General features: G+C 37.9%; 1 protein-coding gene across 1 annotated transcript in view; it reads right to left on the bottom strand.

The window, feature by feature from the left end:
• The window catches only part of CFTR (CF transmembrane conductance regulator), a 188,297-nt gene that overhangs the window by 138,363 nt on the left and 29,494 nt on the right, over positions 1 to 20,440 (bottom strand). The window contains exon 3 of the mRNA XM_073009299.1: positions 16,060 to 16,168. Coding sequence (XP_072865400.1) covers positions 16,060 to 16,168 — 109 coding nt within the window. The remainder of the gene's footprint in view (positions 1 to 16,059; positions 16,169 to 20,440) is intronic.

Here is a 20,440-nt window from a genome sequence, read left to right as displayed (position 1 = left end):
ATTTAACATTTTTCTAGAATTCCTAGCTAATACAACTCAACAAGAAAAATGATTGAGGTACGAATATTGGAAAGAAGAAGAAAAAGTATCATCAGCATAGAATATGATTGTAACAAATGTAAATGAATCAAGAGTTTAAAAGATAGAGGTTTAAAAAAGAACTATGTTAAGAAAATCAATTTCTATATACCAAACATGACAACTAATTAAATGAGCATCCCATTCATATTAACAATATAACAAAAGATACATTGTAATAGCAATAAGATATATATCTTAAAATATACATCTCACAAAACATTATTGGGACTTTTGTTTTTGTTTTTGTTTTGTTTTGTTTTTTTTGAGACAGAGTCTCGCTGTGTCGCCCAGGCTGGAGTGCAGTGGCGCGATCTCGGCTCACTGCAAGCTCTGCCTCCCGGGTTCATGCCATTCTCCCGCCTCAGCCTCCGAGTAGCTGGGACTACAGGCGCCCGCCACCACGCCTGGCTAGTTTTTTGTATTTTTTTTAGTAGAGACGGGGTTTCACCGTGTTAGCCAGGTTGGTCTCGATATCCTGACCTCGTGATCCACCCGCCTCGGCCTCCCAAAGTGCTGGGATTACAGGCTTGAGCCACCGCGCCTGGCCTATTGGGACACATTTTAAAAGTCTCAAATAAATGGAGAGACTTAAAACTTTCTAAAATGAAGAACTTAATATTGCAAAGATTACATTCCCCTCCAAGTTATTTTATAAGATTAGTGGAATCTTCATCAAAATTTAAAGATTTTTTGGAAGTGAATTTTTGGCACCATAAGGGTAGGGACTGTCAGTCTCAATTTTGGCAGCAATCCTAACACCATGCACAATACCAAGCACAGAATATCCATTCAACAAATATTTGCTGAATCAATGAATACAATGATTATAAATTTCATTTGGAAGAGAATTCATCAAAAACATTTGAGGAATAAGAATAATGCATCAGAGAGTTTACATTACTGGATATGAAAACATAAAGCCATAATAATATGTGACAAGACAAAGAAAGAGACTCATTTATCTGGCAAGTCCAGGAACATGTCCAAGCACATGTAACACTTTAATATATTATAAAATACAGCATTTTAATTCAATGGAGAAAGAGATCATGCAATAAATGATGGACGAACTGGATACTCATCTTTCTGTAATTAGATTTCTACCTCATACATGCATCAAAATGAATTCCAAATAGAACAGATAGTTAAATATAAAAGATGAAATAATAAAAACATAGCTGCATACTTACATAACATTTGGGTGGCATGGGTCTTTATAAAACAATAATGTCAAAGCAGAAAACAAAGAAGATATCTAGATTTGCCAGCAAATTTTTCAAAAATTAAAGCTTTTAATTGTTAAAAACAAAACAAAACAAAACTCACTAGAAACAAAATTTAAAATTACAAGGCAATTGACAGGCTAGGGAAAATATTCAGTCATGTATCAAGAAAGAGACAAATACATCAAAATACAAACACAAAGAACATGAAAGGCAATTCACACACAAAAGAAGAAATATAAATGCATAATTAATATACAAAAATATTAAACTCACTAGGAACCAAAAGTAATGCAAATGAAAATAACAATATGTTCTTTTTCACTTAGCATTTTAAAAACATTTTTTAAAATACCTATTGTTAGGACTGAATTTTCATAGTTTAGTATCAGGAAAGTAAATTAGTAGTACACCTTTTCTGGAAAGCAATTTATTTGTATTTGTACATTTAGGTAGAGACTCAAGAACACCTTCTAAGAGTCAGCTTTTAAAGGGGTGTGTACTGAAGGATGTTTTTATAGTAGTAAAAAATCGAGGCAATTTAAATATTCAATGATGAGGAATTGATTAAATAAATCGTGGTACAGCCATATGATTCATGAAAGTAATTAGGTAGAAAAACATCTAATGACCCAGAAAGGCATTCACAACACATTAAAGGAAGAAGCAGATTAAAACGACATTATGTAATGATGATCTCTCCCCTTTATTAAGTATAAATTTCCATGGGAAAAAGCTGGAAGGATGAACATCAAATTTATCAGTAATTATCTGATTATTCTGATTTTAATCAGAAAAAAATGAAAATTTGGATAAAAATTTCACATAACTTATAATAATAAATAAAAAGAAAACATGCATACAAAAAAATGGAAGAAAGCAAACACACCTACACTCAGAACTTATAGGATACAGTGAATGCTGGCTTATATACTAAAGCAAAAGTTTAAGATTTTGCTTTTGGCAGGGTAAAGTGAGTGTCAATTTTTTGTTTATTTTGATACAGCAGAGTCGGACAATAGTTTTTGGCTTCATACAAATTGCTAAGGAAAAGAATTTTTCCATATTCATCAAAGAAAATAAAAACATATTCATGCTTAATCCATTGAAGAATTGTTTAAGAGGTTTATTTTTAAATGTTTCCTTCATTTTGCCACAATTGTTTATGGTTTTTGCAAAAATACACATATACCACACCTAGAACAGAATCTCAAAACATAAATCTATCTTTCTTTTAGATTCAATGACTAATTCAAAATGTTTTGGTTTTGGTATTTTCCTTTTAGTGCTTACTGATTTTACTAATTATTGCTAGTAACATCTTCACTAGAAATCTAAGCTATATTCTCCATATTTTATAAGAAAAACCTCCTGGATTTGCTGCAATAGCAGCAATAATAGGTTTGGTTCAGATAATACAATAATGAAAGATGTGTTAAAATATTAATTTTAATTTTCCGAGTAGCAGGGACTACAGGCGCCCGCCACCTCGCCCGACTAGTTTTTTGTATTTTTTTTTTTTTTTAGTAGAGATGGGATTTCACCGTGTTAGCCAGGATGGTCTCGATCTTCTGACCTCGTGATCCGCCTGTCTCGGCCTCCCAAAGTGCTGGGATTACAGGCTTGAGCCACCGCGCCCAGCCTAATTTTAATTTCTAAAGTAATACTAGAATCTGCCGTCATTTTATTTTTTTTATTTTTTTTTTATTTTTATTTTTTTAATTTATTTATTATTATTATACTTTAAGTTGTAGGGTACATGTGCACAACGTGCAGGTTTGCTACATATGTATACTTGTGCCATGTTGGTGTGCTGCACCCATCAACTCGTCATTTACATCAGGTATAACTCCCAATGCAATCCCTCCCCCCTCCCGCCTCCACATGATAGGCCCCGGTGTGTGATGTTCCCCTTCCCGAGTCCAAGTGATCTCATTGTTCAGTTCCCACCTATGAGTGAGAACATGCGGTGTTTGGTTTTCTGTTCTTCTGATAGTTTGCTAAGAATGATGGTTTCCAGCTGCATCCATGTCCCTACAAAGGACACAAACTCATCCTTTTTTATGGCTGCATAGTATTCCATGGTGTATATGTGCCACATTTTCTTAATCCAATCTGTCACTGATGGACATTTGGGTTGATTCCAAGTCTTTGCTATTGTGAATAGTGCTGCAATAAACATACGTGTGCATGTGTCTTTATAGCAGCATGATTTATAATCCTTTGGGTATATACCCAGTAATGGGATGGCTGGGTCATATGGTACATCTAGTTCTAGATCCTTGAGGAATCGCCATACTGTTTTCCATAATGGTTGAACTAGTTTACAATCCCACCAACAGTGTAAAAGTGTTCCTATTTCTCCACATCCTCTCCAGCACCTGTTGTTTCCTGACTTTTGAATGATCGCCATTCTAACTGGTGTGAGATGGTATCTCATTGTGGTTTTGATTTGCATTTCTCTGATGGCCAGTGATGATGAGCATTTTTTCATGTGTCTGTTGGCTGTATGAATGTCTTCTTTTGAGAAATGTCTGTTCATATCCTTTGCCCACTTTTTGATGGGGTTGTTTGTTTTTTTCTTGTAAATTTGTTGGAGTTCTTTGTAGGTTCTGGATATTAGCCCTTTGTCAGATGAGTAGATTGCAAAAATTTTCTCCCATTCTATAGGTTGCCTGTTCACTCTGATGGTAGTTTCTTTTGCTGTGCAGAAGCTCTTTAGTTTAATGAGATCCCATTTGTCAATTTTGGCTTTTGCTGCCGTTGCTTTTGGTATTTTAGACATGAAGTCTTTGCCCATGCCTATGTCCTCAATGGTACTACCTAGGTTTTCCTCTAGGATTTTTATGGTATTAGGTCTAACATTTACGTCTCTAATCCATCTTGAATTAATTTTCGTATAAGGAGTAAGGAAAGGATCCAGTTTCAGCTTTCTACTTATGGCTAGCCAATTTTCCCAGCACCATTTATTAAATAGGGAATCCTTTCCCCATTTCTTGTTTTTCTCAGGTTTGTCAAAGATCAGATGGCTGTAGATGTGTGGTATTATTTCTGAGGACTCTGTTCTGTTCCATTGGTCTATATCTCTGTTTTGCTACCAGTACCATGCTGTTTTGGTTACTGTAGCCTTGTAGTATAGTTTGAAGTCAGGTAGCGTGATGCCTCCAGCTTTGTTCTTTTGACTTAGGATTGTCTTGGAGACGCGGGCTCTTTTTTGGTTCCATATGAACTTTAAAGCAGTTTTTTCCAATTCTGTGAAGAAGCTCATTGGTAGCTTGGTGGGGATGGCATTGAATCTATAAATTACCTTGGGCAGTATGGCCATTTTCACGATATTGATTCTTCCTATCCATGAGCATGGTATGTTCTTCCATTTGTTTGTGTCCTCTTTTATTTCACTGAGCAGTGGTTTGTAGTTCTCCTTGAAGAGGTCCTTTACATCCCTTGTAAGTTGGATTCCTAGGTATTTTATTCTCTTTGAAGCAATTGTGAATGGAAGTTCATTCCTGATTTGGCTCTCTGTTTGTCTGTTACTGGTGTATAAGAATGCTTGTGATTTTTGCACATTAATTTTGTATCCTGAGACTTTGCTGAAGTTGCTTATCAGCTTAAGGAGATTTTGGGCTGAGACAATGGGGTTTTCTAAATATACAATCATGTCATCTGCAAAGAGGGACAATTTGACTTCTTCTTTTCCTAACTGAATCCCCTTGATTTCTTTCTCTTGCCTGATTGCCCTAGCCAGAACTTCCACCACTATGTTGAATAGGAGTGGTGAGAGAGGGCATCCCTGTCTTGTGCCAGTTTTCAAAGGGAATTTTTCCAGTTTTTGCCCATTCAGTATGATATTGGCTGTGGGTTTGTCATAAATAGCTCTTATTATTTTGAGGTACGTTCCATCAATACCGAATTTATTGAGCGTTTTTAGCATGAAGGGCTGTTGAATTTTGTCAAAAGCCTTTTCTGCATCTATTGAGATAATCATGTGGTTCTTGTCTTTGGTTCTGTTTATATGCTGGATTATGTTTATTGATTTGCGAATGTTGAACCAGCCTTGCATCCCAGGGATGAAGCCCACTTGATCATGGTGGATAAGCTTTTTGATGTGTTGCTGAATCCGGTTTGCCAGTATTTTATTGAGGATTTTTGCATCGAAGTTCATCAGAGATATTGGTCTAAAATTCTCTTTTTTTGTTGTGTCTCTGCCAGGCTTTGGTATCAGGATGATGTTGGCCTCATAAAATGAGTTAGGGAGGATTCCCTCTTTTTCTATTGATTGGAATAGTTTCAGAAGGAATGGTACCAACTCCTCCTTGTACCTCTGGTAGAATTCGGCTGTGAATCCATCTGGTCCTGGACTTTTTTTGGTTGGTAGGCTATTAATTATTGCCTCAATTTCAGAGCCTGCTATTGGTCTATTCAGGGATTCAACTTCTTCCTGGTTTAGTCTTGGAAGAGTGTAAGTGTCCAGGAAATTATCCATTTCTTCTAGATTTTCCAGTTTATTTGCGTAGAGGTGTTTATAGTATTCTCTGATGGTAGTTTGTATTTCTGTGGGGTCGGTGGTGATATCCCCTTTATCATTTTTAATTGCGTCGATTTGATTCTTCTCTCTTTTCTTCTTTATTAGTCTTGCTAGTGGTCTGTCAATTTTGTTGATCTTTTCAAAAAACCAACTCCTGGATTCATTGATTTTTTGGAGGGTTTTTTGTGTCTCTATCTCCTTCAGTTCTGCTCTGATCTTAGTTATTTCTTGCCTTCTGCTAGCTTTCGAATGTGTTTGCTCTTGCTTCTCTAGTTCTTTTAATTGCGATGTTAGAGTGTCCATTTTAGATCTTTCCTGCTTTCTCTTGTGGGCATTTAGTGCTATAAATTTCCCTCTACACACTGCTTTAAATGTGTTCCAGAGATTCTGGTATGTTGTATCTTTGTTCTCATTGGTTTCAAAGAACATCTTTATTTCTGCCTTCATTTCGTTATGTACCCAGTAGTCATTCAGGAGCAGGTTGTTCAGTTTCCATGTAGTTGAGCGGTTTTGATTGAGTTTCTTAGTCCTGAGTTCTAGTTTGATTGCACTGTGGTCTGAGAGACAGTTTGTTATAATTTCTGTTCTTGTACATTTGCTGAGGAGTGCTTTACTTCCAATTACGTGGTCAGTTTTGGAGTAAGTACGATGTGGTGCTGAGAAGAATGTATATTCTGTTGATTTGGGGTGGAGAGTTCTATAGATGTCTATTAGGTCTGCTTGCTGCAGAGATGAGTTCAATTCCTGGATATCCTTGTTAACTTTCTGTCTCGTTGATCTGTCTAATGTTGACAGTGGAGTGTTGAAGTCTCCCGTTATTATTGTATGGGAGTCTAAGTCTCTTTGTAAGTCTCTAAGGACTTGTTTTATAAATCTGGGTGCTCCTGTATTGGGTACATATATATTTAGGATAGTTAGCTCTTCCTGTTGAATTGATCCCTTTACCATTATGTAATGGCCTTCTTTGTCTCTTTTGATCTTTGATGGTTTAAAGTCTGTTTTATCAGAGACTAGTATTGCAACCCCCGCTTTTTTTTGTTCTCCATTTGCTTGGTAAATCTTCCTCCATCCCTTTATTTTGAGCCTATGTATGTCTCTGCGTGTGAGATGGGTCTCCTGAATATAGCAGACTGATGGGTCTTGACTCTTTATCCAGTTTGGCAGTCTGTGTCTTTTAATTGGAGCATTTAGTCCATTTACATTTAAGGTTAAGATTGTTATGTGTGAACTTGATCCTGCCATTATGATATTAACTGGTTATTTTGCTCGTTAGTTGATGCAGTTTCTTCCTAGCCTCGATGGTCTTTACATTTTGGCATGTTTTTGCAATGGCTGGTACCGGTTGTTCCTTTCCATGTTTAGTGCTTCCTTCAGGGTCTCTTGTAAGGCAGGCCTAGTGGTGACAAAATCTCTAAGCATTTGCTTATCTGTAAAGGATTTTATTTCTCCTTCACTTATGAAACTTAGTTTGGCTGGATATAAAATTCTGGGTTTAAAATTCTTTTCTTTAAGAATGTTGAATATTGGCCCCCACTCTCTTCTGGCTTGAAGAGTTTCTGCCGAGAGATCTGCTGTTAGTCTGATGGGCTTCCCTTTGTGGGTAACCCGACCTTTCTCTCTGGCTGCCCTTAAGATTTTTTCCTTCATTTCAACTTTGGTGAATCTGGCAATTATGTGTCTTGAAGTTGCTCTTCTCGAGGAGTATCTTTGTGGCGTTCTCTGTATTTCCTGAATTTGAATGTTAGCCTGCCCTACTAGGTTGGGGAAGTTCTCCTGGATGATATCCTGAAGAGTGTTTTCCAACTTGGTTCCATTTTCCCCCTCACTTTCAGGCACCCCAATCAGACGTAGATTTGGTCTTTTTACATAATCCCATACTTCTTGCAGGCTTTGTTCATTTCTTTTTCTTCTTTTTTCTTTTGGTTTCTCTTCTCGCTTCATTTCATTCATTTGATCCTCAATCGCTGACATTCTTTCTTCTAGTTGATCGAGTCGGTTACTGAAGCTTGTGCATTTGTCACGTATTTCTCGTGTCATGGTTTTCGTCTCTTTCATTTCGTTTATGACCTTCTCTGCATTAATTACTCTAGCCATCAATTCTTCCACTTTTTTTTCAAGATTTTTAGTTTCTTTGCGCTGGGTACGTAATTCCTCCTTTAGCTCTGAGAAATTTGATGGACTGAAGCCTTCTTCTCTCATCTCGTCGAAGTCATTCTCCGTCCAGCTTTGATCCGTTGCTGGTGATGAGCTGCGCTCCTTTGCCGGGGGAGATGCGCTCTTATTTTTTGAATTTCCAGCTTTTCTGCCCTGCTTTTTCCCCATCTTTGTGGTTTTATCTGCCTCTGGTCTTTGATGATGGTGATGTACTGATGGGGTTTTGGTGTAGGTGTCCTTCCTGTTTGATAGTTTTCCTTCTAACAGTCAGGACCCTCAGCTGTAGGTCTGTTGGAGATTGCTTGAGGTCCACTCCAGACCCTGTTTGCCTGGGTATCAGCAGCAGAGGCTGCAGAAGATAGAATATTTCTGAACAGCGAGTGTACCTGTCTGATTCTTGCTTTGGAAGCTTCCTCTCAGGGGTGTACTCCACCCTGTGAGGTGTGGGGTGTCAGACAGCCCCTAGTGGGGGATGTCTCCCAGTTAGGCTACTCAGGGGTCAGGGACCCACTTGAGCAGGGAGTCTGTCCCTTCTCAGATCTCAACCTCCGTGTTGGGAGATCCACTGCTCTCTTCAAAGCTGTCAGACAGAGTCGTTTGCGTCTGCAGAGCTTTCTGCTGCATTTGTTATTGTTTACTGTGCCCTGTCCCCAGAGGTGGAGTCTACAGAGACAGGCAGGTTTCCTTGAGCTGCTGTGAGCTCCACGCAGTTCGAGCTTCCCAGCAGCTTTGTTTACCTACTTAAGCCTCAGCAATGGCGGGCGCCCCTCCCCCAGCCTCGCTACTTAAGCCTCAGCAATGGCGGGCGCCCCTCCCCCAGCCTCGCTGCTGCCTTGCTGGTAGATCACAGACTGCTGTGCTAGCAATGAGGGAGGCTCCGTGGGTGTGGGACCCTCCCGGCCAGGTGTGGGATATGATCTCCTGGTGTGCCTGTTTGCTTAAAGCGCAGTATTGGGTTGGGAGTTACCCGATTTTCCAGGTGTTGTGTGTCTCAGTTCCCCTGGCTAGGAAAAGGGATTCCCTTCCCCCTTGCGCTTTCCAGGTGAGGCAATGCCTCGCCCTGCTTCAGCTCTCGCTGGTCGGGCTGCAGCAGCTGACCAGCACCGATCGTCTGGCACTCCCCAGTGAGATGAACCCAGTACCTCAGTTGAAAATGCAGAAATCACTGGTCTTCTGTGTCGCTCGCGCTGGGAGTTGGAGACTGGAGCTGTTCCTATTCGGCCATCTTGCTCCGCCCCCTGCTAATTCTGCCGTCATTTTAAAGCATTAGCAAAATATATCCCTGTGCCTTATAAAAATCAAACTAGTGCTTCAAGATTTGCTTATAGCATATATACGGAAATAACTAAATGTAAATAACAAGTATTTGTGCACTTAGGTAGAGTCTATTTAAAAATATAGGGACTGGACTAGGTGCAGTGTCTCATGTCTGAAATCCCAGCACTTTGAGGGGCCAAAGCAGGGAGGATCACTTGAGCACAGGAGTTTGAGACCAGCCTGGGCAACATGATGAGACCCTGTCTCTAAAACTGAAAGGCAGAAAACAAAACAAAACAAAACAAAAAATGTATATATATGTTTATATATATATATGTTTGCTATTTTCTAACAAATTATTGCTGTTATATATTTAAGTCTATGAAAGGCATATATATACATATGTATATGTGCATATATTTTAATAATGTAATATAATATAGTCTATTATATATTATATTATAATATAATATAAATTATTATATTATTTATAGTATATATTTATTTGGAATAAATATTACTATATTATATATAACACATAGGTTATATATAATTATAATATGTTATATATTATAATAATAGGCTAAAGACATACATGTGACATGTATATAGGTTTTATATATATATTCCTTTCATATATTTAAATTGGTACGAAGGTAATTATGCTCTTTGCCATTACTTTCAATGGTGAAAACCACAATTACTTTTGCAGCAACTATATACAGAGCTCTACATGTAGAGAGAGAAAGAGCACTTGCTATGTACCAGAATCTATTCTATGGGCTTAATGCATTTAATTCTCACAACTCTGTAAAACATGTTCTATCCAGCAAAAGAAACTATCATCAGAGCGAACAGGCAACCTACAGAATGGGAGAAAATGTTTGCAATCTATCCACTTGACAAAGGGTAATATCCAGAATCTATAAGGAACTTAAACAAATTTACAGGAAAAAAACAAACAACCCCATCAAAAAGTGGGCAAAGGATATGAACAGACACTTCTCAAAAGAAGACATTTATGCGGCCAACAAACATATGAAAATAAGCTCATCATCACTAGTCATTAGAGAAATGCAAATCAAAACCACAATGAGATACCATCTCACACCAGTTAGAATGGCGATCATTAAAAAGTCAGGAAACAACAGATGCTGGAGAGGATGTGGAGAAATAGGAATGCTTTTACACTGTTGGTGGGAGTGTAAATTAGTTCAACCATTGTGGAAGACAGTGGGGTGATTCCTCAAGGATCTAGAAGCAGAAATACCATTTGACCCAGCAATCCCATTACTGGGTATATACCCAAAGGATTATTAATCATTTGACTATAAAGATACATGCACATGTATGTTTATTGCACCACTGTTCCCAATAGCAAAGACTTGGAACCAACCCAAATGTCCACCAATGATAGACTGGATAAAGAAAATGTGGCACATATACACCATGGAATACTATGCAGCCATAAGAAAGAATGAGATCATGTCCTCTGCAGGGACATGAATGAAGCTGGAAACCACCATCCTCAGCAAACTAATATAGGAACAGAAAACCAAACACCATGTGTTCTCACTCATAAAAGGGAGTTGAACATTGAGAACAGGTGGACACAGAGAGGGGAACAACATACACCAGGGCCTGTTGGGAAGTAAGGAGTGGGGGAGGGAAGTTAGAAGACAGGTCAATAGGTGCAACAAACTACCATGGCCCATGTATACCTATGTAACAAACCTGCATGCTCTGCACGTGTATCTTGTTGTTGGATATTTTTTAGAAGAAGAAATTAAAAAAGAATTAAACTAAACAGTTCTTTCTATGGATACCACTCTCCAATTTCCTCACCTTAGATCTAGCAAAAGTCAAATCATTAAGTGACCATGCTGATGCCTGCTACAAGTAGTTCTCAACCTCGGCAGTATAATAGAATCGCTTGGGGAACATTTCAAGAATGATAGTGTCCCAGGTTTTATATCAGACCAATTAAATTACATTTTCTGGGGTAGGGCAGAGTTGCATCATGGGAACTAAGGGGAGGATGTACAATACAGTAGGTAGCACGAGAAAGTGCAGCTTTGTTAGAGATGGAGTTTAGGATGGGGTAAAATATTCAGGACATAGGAGATTGTGGGGAGTGCAGTGTCACTCTGGGGTTAGAGAAGCAGCTAGATAAGGGGGTGAGACAGAAAGATAAGAAAGGAATTCTACATGGCAGACATTCAGAAGATTTGCTGGAGATAGCAGTCCCTAGGTAGCCAATCACAGGAAGAAACATACATAAATCAAAGTGCCTAAGCCACAGGCTCTCTATGCACAGAATTCCCGAAAGAACACCATCACTTATTTAGTGAAGTAAATAAAAATAGTTTACCCCCACATATATTTCATTCACATATTTTGAAATGGTTGCCAGAGGCCCAGTGGATAGAAGTGGTTCTGCAAAGCTGTATTTTGTGGGAGAAATTTGCATCTGTAGAAAACGTGTTAGTGCAGCCAGGCTCTCCCTTTCCAGGCCTTTTTTTTTTTTTTTTTTTTTTTTTTTAAATCTAGGAGAGATTAACTGAGAGTCTGACATCTGCCAAGGTTTGAAAAGAAACATTTACCATCTATTTTCTCTGTGGGCTGCCAAGGATTTATCTATAAAACAAGACCCCCTTTACTACCCAAGCCTCTTCCTTTCTCCCTCTCATAACCTGTCTTGCCACTGAAACCTGTTTTACAAAGATTCAAGCCCCCATTCTTTCTGTAACCTCAAGATGGTATACAAGCTTCCATACTGCATTGTGAGGGTGGGTCTTCATCCTGAAGGCTCCCATGTATACACATCAAATACATTTGTGTGCCTTTCCTCTTATCAATCTGCCTCCTGTCAGTAAATTTCAGCAAATCTTTAGGGGGCCAAAGACCTTGGCCCCCACATTAGCAGTAAGCTTGTATTCAAATTCCTACCCAATGTTTTTATCCAAACATAAGGGACAGAGATCCTCCTTTGCCATATAGACTGTAGTCTGCAACATGAGTACCAGGACTTCTCCTTTACGTCCTTTAATTTTGTGAGTTTTAATGAAAAAAGGTAGTCTGACCTAGGCTGCACTGACATATGCCTCAATTTGTTGGTAGAAACATGCTCAGAGTTACCTAGGAATCAAGAATATCTTTGAATGAACGCTTGTGAATTTCTTATCATCATAAATGCCTTGTGATAATCATATTCTCTCAGCAATCTGCTTACAGAGCTCCCTCTACTTGACTTCCCTCAGACCATCCTTGATTGACTCTCACATTCAGGATTTCAGCAGCCAGTTTCTCTTCCATGCTAGGAGTCTGTTATTTATTTATTTATTTATTTATTTATTTATTTATTTATTTTTGAGGTGGAGTCTCGCTCTGTCGCCCAGGCTGGAGTGCAGTGGCGCGATCTCAGCTCACTGCAACCTCCGCCTCCACCTCGCAGGTTCAAGCTATTCTCCTGCCTCAGCCTCCCGAGTAGCTGGTGCCCACCACCATGCCTGGCTAATTTTTGTATTTTTAGTATAGACGGGGTTTCACCATATTGGCCAGTCTGATCTCAAACTCCTGACCTTGTGATTTGCCCGCCTCAGGATCCCAAAGTGCTGGGATTACACAGGTGAGCCACCGTGCCCGGCCTTGCTGGGAGTCTTAAATGTTAAAGACAATGTTGCATCTATCTGGCTGCTAAGTCAGATGAAGAAAAAACAACTGCATAGTTAATGGTGAGAAGTCATAGCTAATAATATTTAAAATTACAGCAGTACTTCAGAAAGATTAGCTCCTTCATGATGGCATTTCTTTTTTTTTAACCTTTCACAGTTAACAGCAAATTTTATAGTACTTTTCTCTATCAGTCCTGAAACCAACCAAATATTTTTATGCCACAACTGTCATTGTTTAGAGGGACTAAGAATGTGTAGACATTCTTCAAATATGACCATCTAGTTCTAAGAGAAGTGTTATAGCAGTTTCAAGAATCCCTGGCTCATTTATCCGTGCTCAGTGAAAGAAAAGAAGAAATACCCATAAAGAATACTATAAATAGGAAGGTACTGGTGTAAGTTATGTAAAAGGATGGAGAAAATGTACAGAAATACTATAATGGCTAAATTTTCTCCCCCTCTTTTATTTTTATAGGAGATGAAAAGAATTAAATCAAGAGATCAGATACCCTGAAAAAAAACTGCACTAATCTAAATGGCCACTATGGCTATCTAAATTATTTAAGACCTAACAATTTGCAAATTTTTCACTATTTAAAACTGCATGGTGTCAGCGTGGCTTTTTCTCTATGACAAGGGTGAAAAACCTGCAGCCTCATCACACTTGTGCCATTCCCAATATAAATATTATTCTCTCTGCCTTCTCACTATACACATTTCAGCTGCTTCTTCCCCCTGGATCCTTTACTCACCAACATTCCATTGGTTATCAGTAGGAGCTGAGATGGTGGAAACACGCTTTCCCCTTCAAACGTGCTGCTAGTTCCAGAGCTGTAGCCTTGGGCTCAGGAGTACCTCTCCACTCACCCCCGTGCATGGACAACTAATACACCACGAAGGGCTTTTAAGATCTCCTTTGCTGGGATATTTTTAATCTTGAGAAGTTTAAGAACAATTTAATCTTTCTCCATACCTACTTCATTCTCCTATCCCTTATTTTTGTCTATAGGTTTGGCACTTAGCATGACTGGTTCTTGGGTGGATTTCATACAGTTCCTCCTCCGGGTATAACTAACTGAGAAGATCTCGTTGATTCCTGCCCTGCTACCTGTTGTGAACTTTCTTCAGATTTGCCCCTGAAGTGACCCTGGAAGAATCCTCAGCCTTCAAGCTCTGTAGCCTGTGTCTCCTGAGAAGATGCAGAGAAGCTCAGCAGAACCAAGGCTGTTTACTAGAGTCACCATTCTGTTGAGTACCTAAGTACAAGCATTATAATTATAATCATATATTAATAGCAATCATAATCTAATATGGTGAAAGGGTCAAAGGCTTTGCAGCTAAAGAAACTGAGATATTTCTCAAATTTGCCATATATGTAAGTTTAGGAAAGTTACTTAATTTCCCTTATGCTCAACTTCCTATTATATAAATTAGAGATAATTTTTGCTCCATGGAGTTACTAGGAAAATTAAATAAAATAATCTGCATAAAGAGCTTCATATTGACCTGGAACCGATTAGGTACTCAATAAATATTAAACTTTTCTATATCATATCTATTTTTTGGCATACACCAGACCAAAAAAAATTCTATAGACATGTCCATGTGTCATACAAACTTTGACATTTAGGTTTTCGCTCACATGAAACTATGTTGGTGGGATCTAGAGAAATAAATTATTTTACAAGCCAAGCAGAGAATAGAAAGGGGCCTTCTAATTAGACCCCTCTTCTAGCCTCTACTCAGTAGTGCTTATGTTAATCAATAGAAGCAGCATGCAGTGGAGAACACGACAGGGAGAAATTTTGAGTTTCACTGAAATATTGGCCATGACATAACAATTACTTGAAATATCATTCACTTCAATCCAACAATCATTTATTGAAAATGTTAAATACTTACATGATGTATATGATAGGATCAGAGTGAACTGTACTCCATACCCTGATTCAAAGCAACCAGCAAAACTTATTTTCTAAAAATTACATCAAATAGAATCAGAAGCTGTGAATAAAATTGTTTCTCAAAGCTCTGGGTGGTGCTGTGATTGAGAAAAATCATCTCAAAGGTAATTTAAAAGACATTTAATTATCCATCTACCTCATTTAAATTTGCTAATAAAATATTTTTTATCCCCAATTTCCCACATGATTTCAGATTTCCGTAAGAATATATATTATGGATCTATTATTTCAAAAGTCAGAAAAATTTATTCTAGGAAATTCTCAAGAGCATTAGAGAACATTCTGGACCTAAGTGTAGTTATTTTTGTTAAGATAAGTTTTAAGTGTATTTTTCATGGAGGTATATGAACTGAAACTTTTTAAGCAATGTAACACAAATGGCATTCTTTGGGAGACACTGTAGCACTGCTTAACTCCCTGAGGCATAAAGACCAATATAAACACAAAGCAATTCATATGGTAAGTAAACACCCCAAAGCAAATATTGTACACAGCCTTAACAAGAAGATTAAACAAGTCTTGAACCTTTTGCCTTTTATAGGTTTCAACCAAGGATTCAAATAATGCTTTCATGATGTAGAAAATAATAAATCAGAGTCACACTGGGGAACATACAAGGCACTTAAACACCACAAAGCCTGGATTTTCAGATGTGCAGCTCTTCACACTGATCAGATGTAAGATATTAAGAAAATAAATTGCAAGAGAAATTTGCTGCTATACTTTAAATTTTTAGTATTTTTCTTTGAAACAATTCAGCATGCAGATATGACTTCAAAATATTACAAACATTCATATGTATAATTAGCTGCATTTGACCTAATTCTGCTGACATTGTCTCCTGACATTCTCCTGTTGAATACAGCAAAATAAAGGCACCAGTAACCTCATGTACCAGTAAGATAATGTGATTTGGAATCGTAACAGAAAATAATTTTTAAGCAACCAATTTATTTTGCTGAGCCCAATGAGAGTGTAAATTGCCACCTGTGTTCCAGGACATTTTAGTTCCAAAGGATTTTTACTCATCCTCACTAGAGTTTTAGGTGGTTCCTTAGTGTTTGGAGTTGGATTCATCCTTTATATTTTTACACCTATTAACCAGATTTCCTAGTCCTTTAATAATCACAAAAATTAATATAGTTATGTGATACATAATGATGTACAAATGAGATCCTTACCCCTAAATATAACAAGATTCCATAGAACATAAATCTCCAGAAAAAGCATCGCCGAAGGGCATTAATGAGTTTGGGATTTTTCTTTGAAGCCAGCTCTCTATCCCATTCTCTGCAAAAGAATAAAAAGTGGGACCAATAAGTTGCATGTGCAAATATTTCAGTTGTCCTGTTTCCCTTAACATAGTTTGATTCACACAAGTATATCCAAGGAGATTAACCCAAGGATTTATAGAGACAAAACCTCATGGAGACCCTCCAGCACCAAACACTCAGCCAGATATTTGGCAGAATTCAATGTTCTGCCTTGTATCACTGTGCAGGGAATTGATTTCATGAAAAGGCCACATTGTATGTGTTAAAGAAAAGTGTTGGCCTTCTAAAGAACAATGAAAAGGGTGGACAAATAAAGTAAGGCTTTTACAAATAGTCATTGCTGTGCTTAGAACAAGGGAGAAAAAATAAACACATAAATATTCTACATTTTTCCCTTACACCTTGATCTTTATTGGTTTAGAACTGTGGCAGATTTTACAAGATTTCACTGACAAATCAAAAACAAGTTAAAATGTCAGGTGGCTTTTTCTGTGATTTAACATGAGAAAAATCTGTTAGACTTTGTTTTTAAAAGTAGAGGCATAAAATATCATTAAACTTCATTTTCAACTACTAAAATCATTTATTAGAGTAAAAGTCTTTGAAAAATGAGAACAGGATCAAATTATATATTTTCTATTATAGTAAGAATAGACATTAAATAGTCTGAAAACTGGCTGAAATCTAGCAAACTTTGTTTTCTTTTAAATATTATAGGAACACCAGTTGATTGTATTTATTAAGTTATTGCCACTGATTTCTGTTAATAAAAGCCTTTTTTCTCTTCACAAAGGAACAAAATATCTGTAAAAATTATCATCTTAATTTTCAAACTGTACAGAGATGAAAAATTTCATGAACCACAAGCAAGAACTACGTAAACAATTAGATAAAGGCTTTACATTTCATCAATGGTTATTCCCATTACTATCAAGTTACCATAAATAAACTTAGCTCTAAATCACTCTAAAGGAGTAATAGGCTGGGGCAGTGGCTCATGCCACTAATCCCAACACTTTGGGAGGCCAAGGCGGGCAGATCACTTGAGGTCAGGAGTTCAAGACCAGCCTGGCCAACATAGTAAAACCCTGTCTCTACAAAAATTAGCCAGGCATGGTGGTGCATGCCTGTAGTCCCAGCTACTTGGGAGGCTGAGGGAGGAGATTTGCTTGAACCCAGGAGGTGGAAGTTGCAGTGAGCTGAGATCACACCACTACACTCCAGCCTGGGCAACAGAGTGAGACTGTCTCAAAAACAAACAACACAAATAAACAAAAAGCATAAAGGAGTAATATACAGCTGAGATTTGAAGACAAGCTTGGCAATCTCTGAGCGTGGATCTTAGCATCCCCCAGAAGCTCGCTAATGAGAGCCTTTCTACAAAGCCTAATTACCTTTTCCCATCTATTTACCTCCCCACACTCTTCTCCACCTTTCTCTCACAAACAGAGCTAACCTCCCATCCATAATATTTGGTTACTCAGAGTAAGAAGCTAAATATGAAGCAGACTCACCTTCTCCATCAAAGGAGAAATGGATCAGATGGGAAAGCCAAGGAAGGGGTGTGTACATAAACCAACAAAATGGGTTCAATGTGAAAAAGTGGTCCATACCGAAGTTATGTAGAAAGGTGTCGTTATATTTCATAAGAGGTCTCTAGTGACCCTGGGCAATGTAGTTTTAGGAACATGATGGAAACCATACTTCAGGAGCTGAGATATAAATGAAAGAGAAGTAGAGAGACCAGGAGAGCAGAGAATATTAGCTATGAAAGAAAAAAAAGAGAATGGGGTAGTTACCTGAGGAGAAGGCAAGGTTGGGGAATTTCTTTAATGGATGAAACTTGAACAACTTGGTGCCACAAATTGTTAGCACCAAGAGTAGGTGGTGGGTTCTAGTAGCACCACATACCAGGCCCAAATCAGAAGGGAAGAAGTTTTATTCTTATAAAGTTCATATCCTGACTACAATCTTGGAATGGATATGTGATCTGCATTCTGCAGTTACGTAGAAGATTCAATCCATGGTCACAAAATGGAGCCAGATGGGTTAATGTTCTTCAACCATCTGGCAACCACTTGAGGGCCATGGTCACAAGGGTGTTATGAAATGTGAAGCCAGGGTCACTTTCCCAAGGGTGCAGAGGTACAAAGTACCAAAAATGGTATGTCACTCTTCCAAAATACTTCAATAAATTTCAAATACCAATTTTATAAGAAAAGAAGTAACAGGGTGAAGAGATACAAAAACAAAACAAAAATAATAGAATGTATGGGTTTGTACTGGCACAGCATTGTTGAATTGAAGTAAAATAGGTATATTTTTTAAATTGAATCAACACGGGGGATACAATGAAAACTGAAGAGAAAAAAATGTTAAGCCAGATAATTCTGCAAATTCAGATTCATGTCCTCTATCTGGCCATAAATACAAACATATCTGCAGTACATATTTTTCAGTTAACCCAGCCCTACTCTGATTAATCATTCCCTCACCATTCAATTAAAATTTAGATATTCAAAGCCAGGCACGGTGGCTCACACCTACAATCCCAGCATTTTGGGAGGCCGAGGTGGGCGGATCACTTGAGGTCAGGAGTTCAAGACCAGCCTGGCCAACGTGGCAAAACCCCACCTCTACTAACATACAAAAATTAGCCAGGCATTGTGGCAGATGCCTGTAAACCCAGCAACTCAAGAGCCTGAGGCAGGAGAATCACTTGAACCTGGAGGTGGAGGTTGCAGTGAGCCGAAATCACACCATTGTACTCCAGCCTGGGCAACACAGCGAGACTCTGTCTCAACAACAACAACAACAACAAAAACTTAGATATTCAATATCCATTATACTATTTTGAACTTGTCAATATGCCTGCAATGGATTATGTTTTATATTTTATCTCTCCAGCAATGCTACAGGTTTCTGTGCAATGCTAGTCATTTCACCTTCAATCATTGATTCATCCGACAAATACTTATTGAGTATATACCATATGCCAGGTCCTATTCTAGACACTTGGGGATACATCATAAACAAAAGAGATCAAACCCAATAAAAAATAAAAAACAAAACAAAGTATCCCTACCTCATGGCACTTGCATACACCAAGTGTTCATTAACAGAAGCTGGCCTTTGATCTTAAAAGTGTGAATCTGCAACTCCTACTAGCTTAATTATTTGAATAAAATCAATAAAAATAAAGTTTAATATCTTACTTTGCCTTCAAAATGCCAAAGAAAGGAAATGAATTTAATTAAAAGAAACAAATTGCAAGTCAACTCAATGTTTTTACTTTGGTACAATAATTTATTAGCTATGTCCTATATTTTATCCCCACTCACTCTCCCTTTTATCTGGCATCAGGCCTGTGCTATTGGCATAAGACTTAGCCTAGCTCATTCTAGACTATCAGTGGCCCAAGGGGTAAGCATTGTGACTCAAGAGTCTCTGGGGTTTTTCACATTTAGCCAAGGACAAAGGGCTCCTTCTTTCAAGGTCCTTAAAGATAGGAGTGAAGAGTTCGAACCGAGGATCCACTTTATGTAGAAAGCCCGTGCGGTCTGAGAAAATAAAACCAGCATAAGGCAAATGCCACCAGGTGGCATTTGAGTCCTTGGTCCCATTGAGTTCCTAAGGCCAGTTCTCTACCTAGGTCTTCACACAGTTCGGGCTTCATGAGCCAATAAACTCCTTTTTATTTACTTAGGCTAGTTAATTGGGTTTCTGTCACTGGCAATCAAAAGGGTCCTAACCTTTTGATTGGAAAGGAAATTGATAAATTCTTTATGGTGGGGACTACCATTCCTAGACAGCAAGGCAATACAGACCTCAGCTGGAATCATGGTTCTGTCATTCATTAACTGGCAAAGCATATCATCTCTCTGAGCCTCAGTTTGCTTTTCTATAAAATGGAGATAATGATGCTTTCCACTCAGAGTGGCTGAGAGAAGATATTCTACCTGGCATGTAATAGGTACTCAAAAATATCCAACTCTTTACATTTGTTCGATAGCCAGTAGTCATTAGCTTAAGACTTCCCAGGGAATACATTTGTATTCAAATATAAAGATTTTTGAAAGCAAATATACACAATTTACTTCATAATGGTGTTACTTTAGTTTTCACAAAATCCATCTCATGGTCTCTAATGAGATAAATTATCTGAAACCGAATTTTCCAGGAAAAAAAAAAATCATTTCTCAGGAAACTGATTATTTTTCTTTTACAATTTTATTGCTTAATGATTTCAGTCAATGAGACGTTCCTTTTTTTTTTTTTTTTTTTTTTT

This window comes from Chlorocebus sabaeus, chromosome 21 (assembly GCF_047675955.1).
Source record: "Chlorocebus sabaeus isolate Y175 chromosome 21, mChlSab1.0.hap1, whole genome shotgun sequence".
Lineage (NCBI taxonomy): Eukaryota > Metazoa > Chordata > Mammalia > Primates > Cercopithecidae > Chlorocebus > Chlorocebus sabaeus.
The sequence above is the reverse complement of the archived record's forward strand: the minus strand, read 5'-3'. Positions and strand labels throughout refer to the sequence as shown.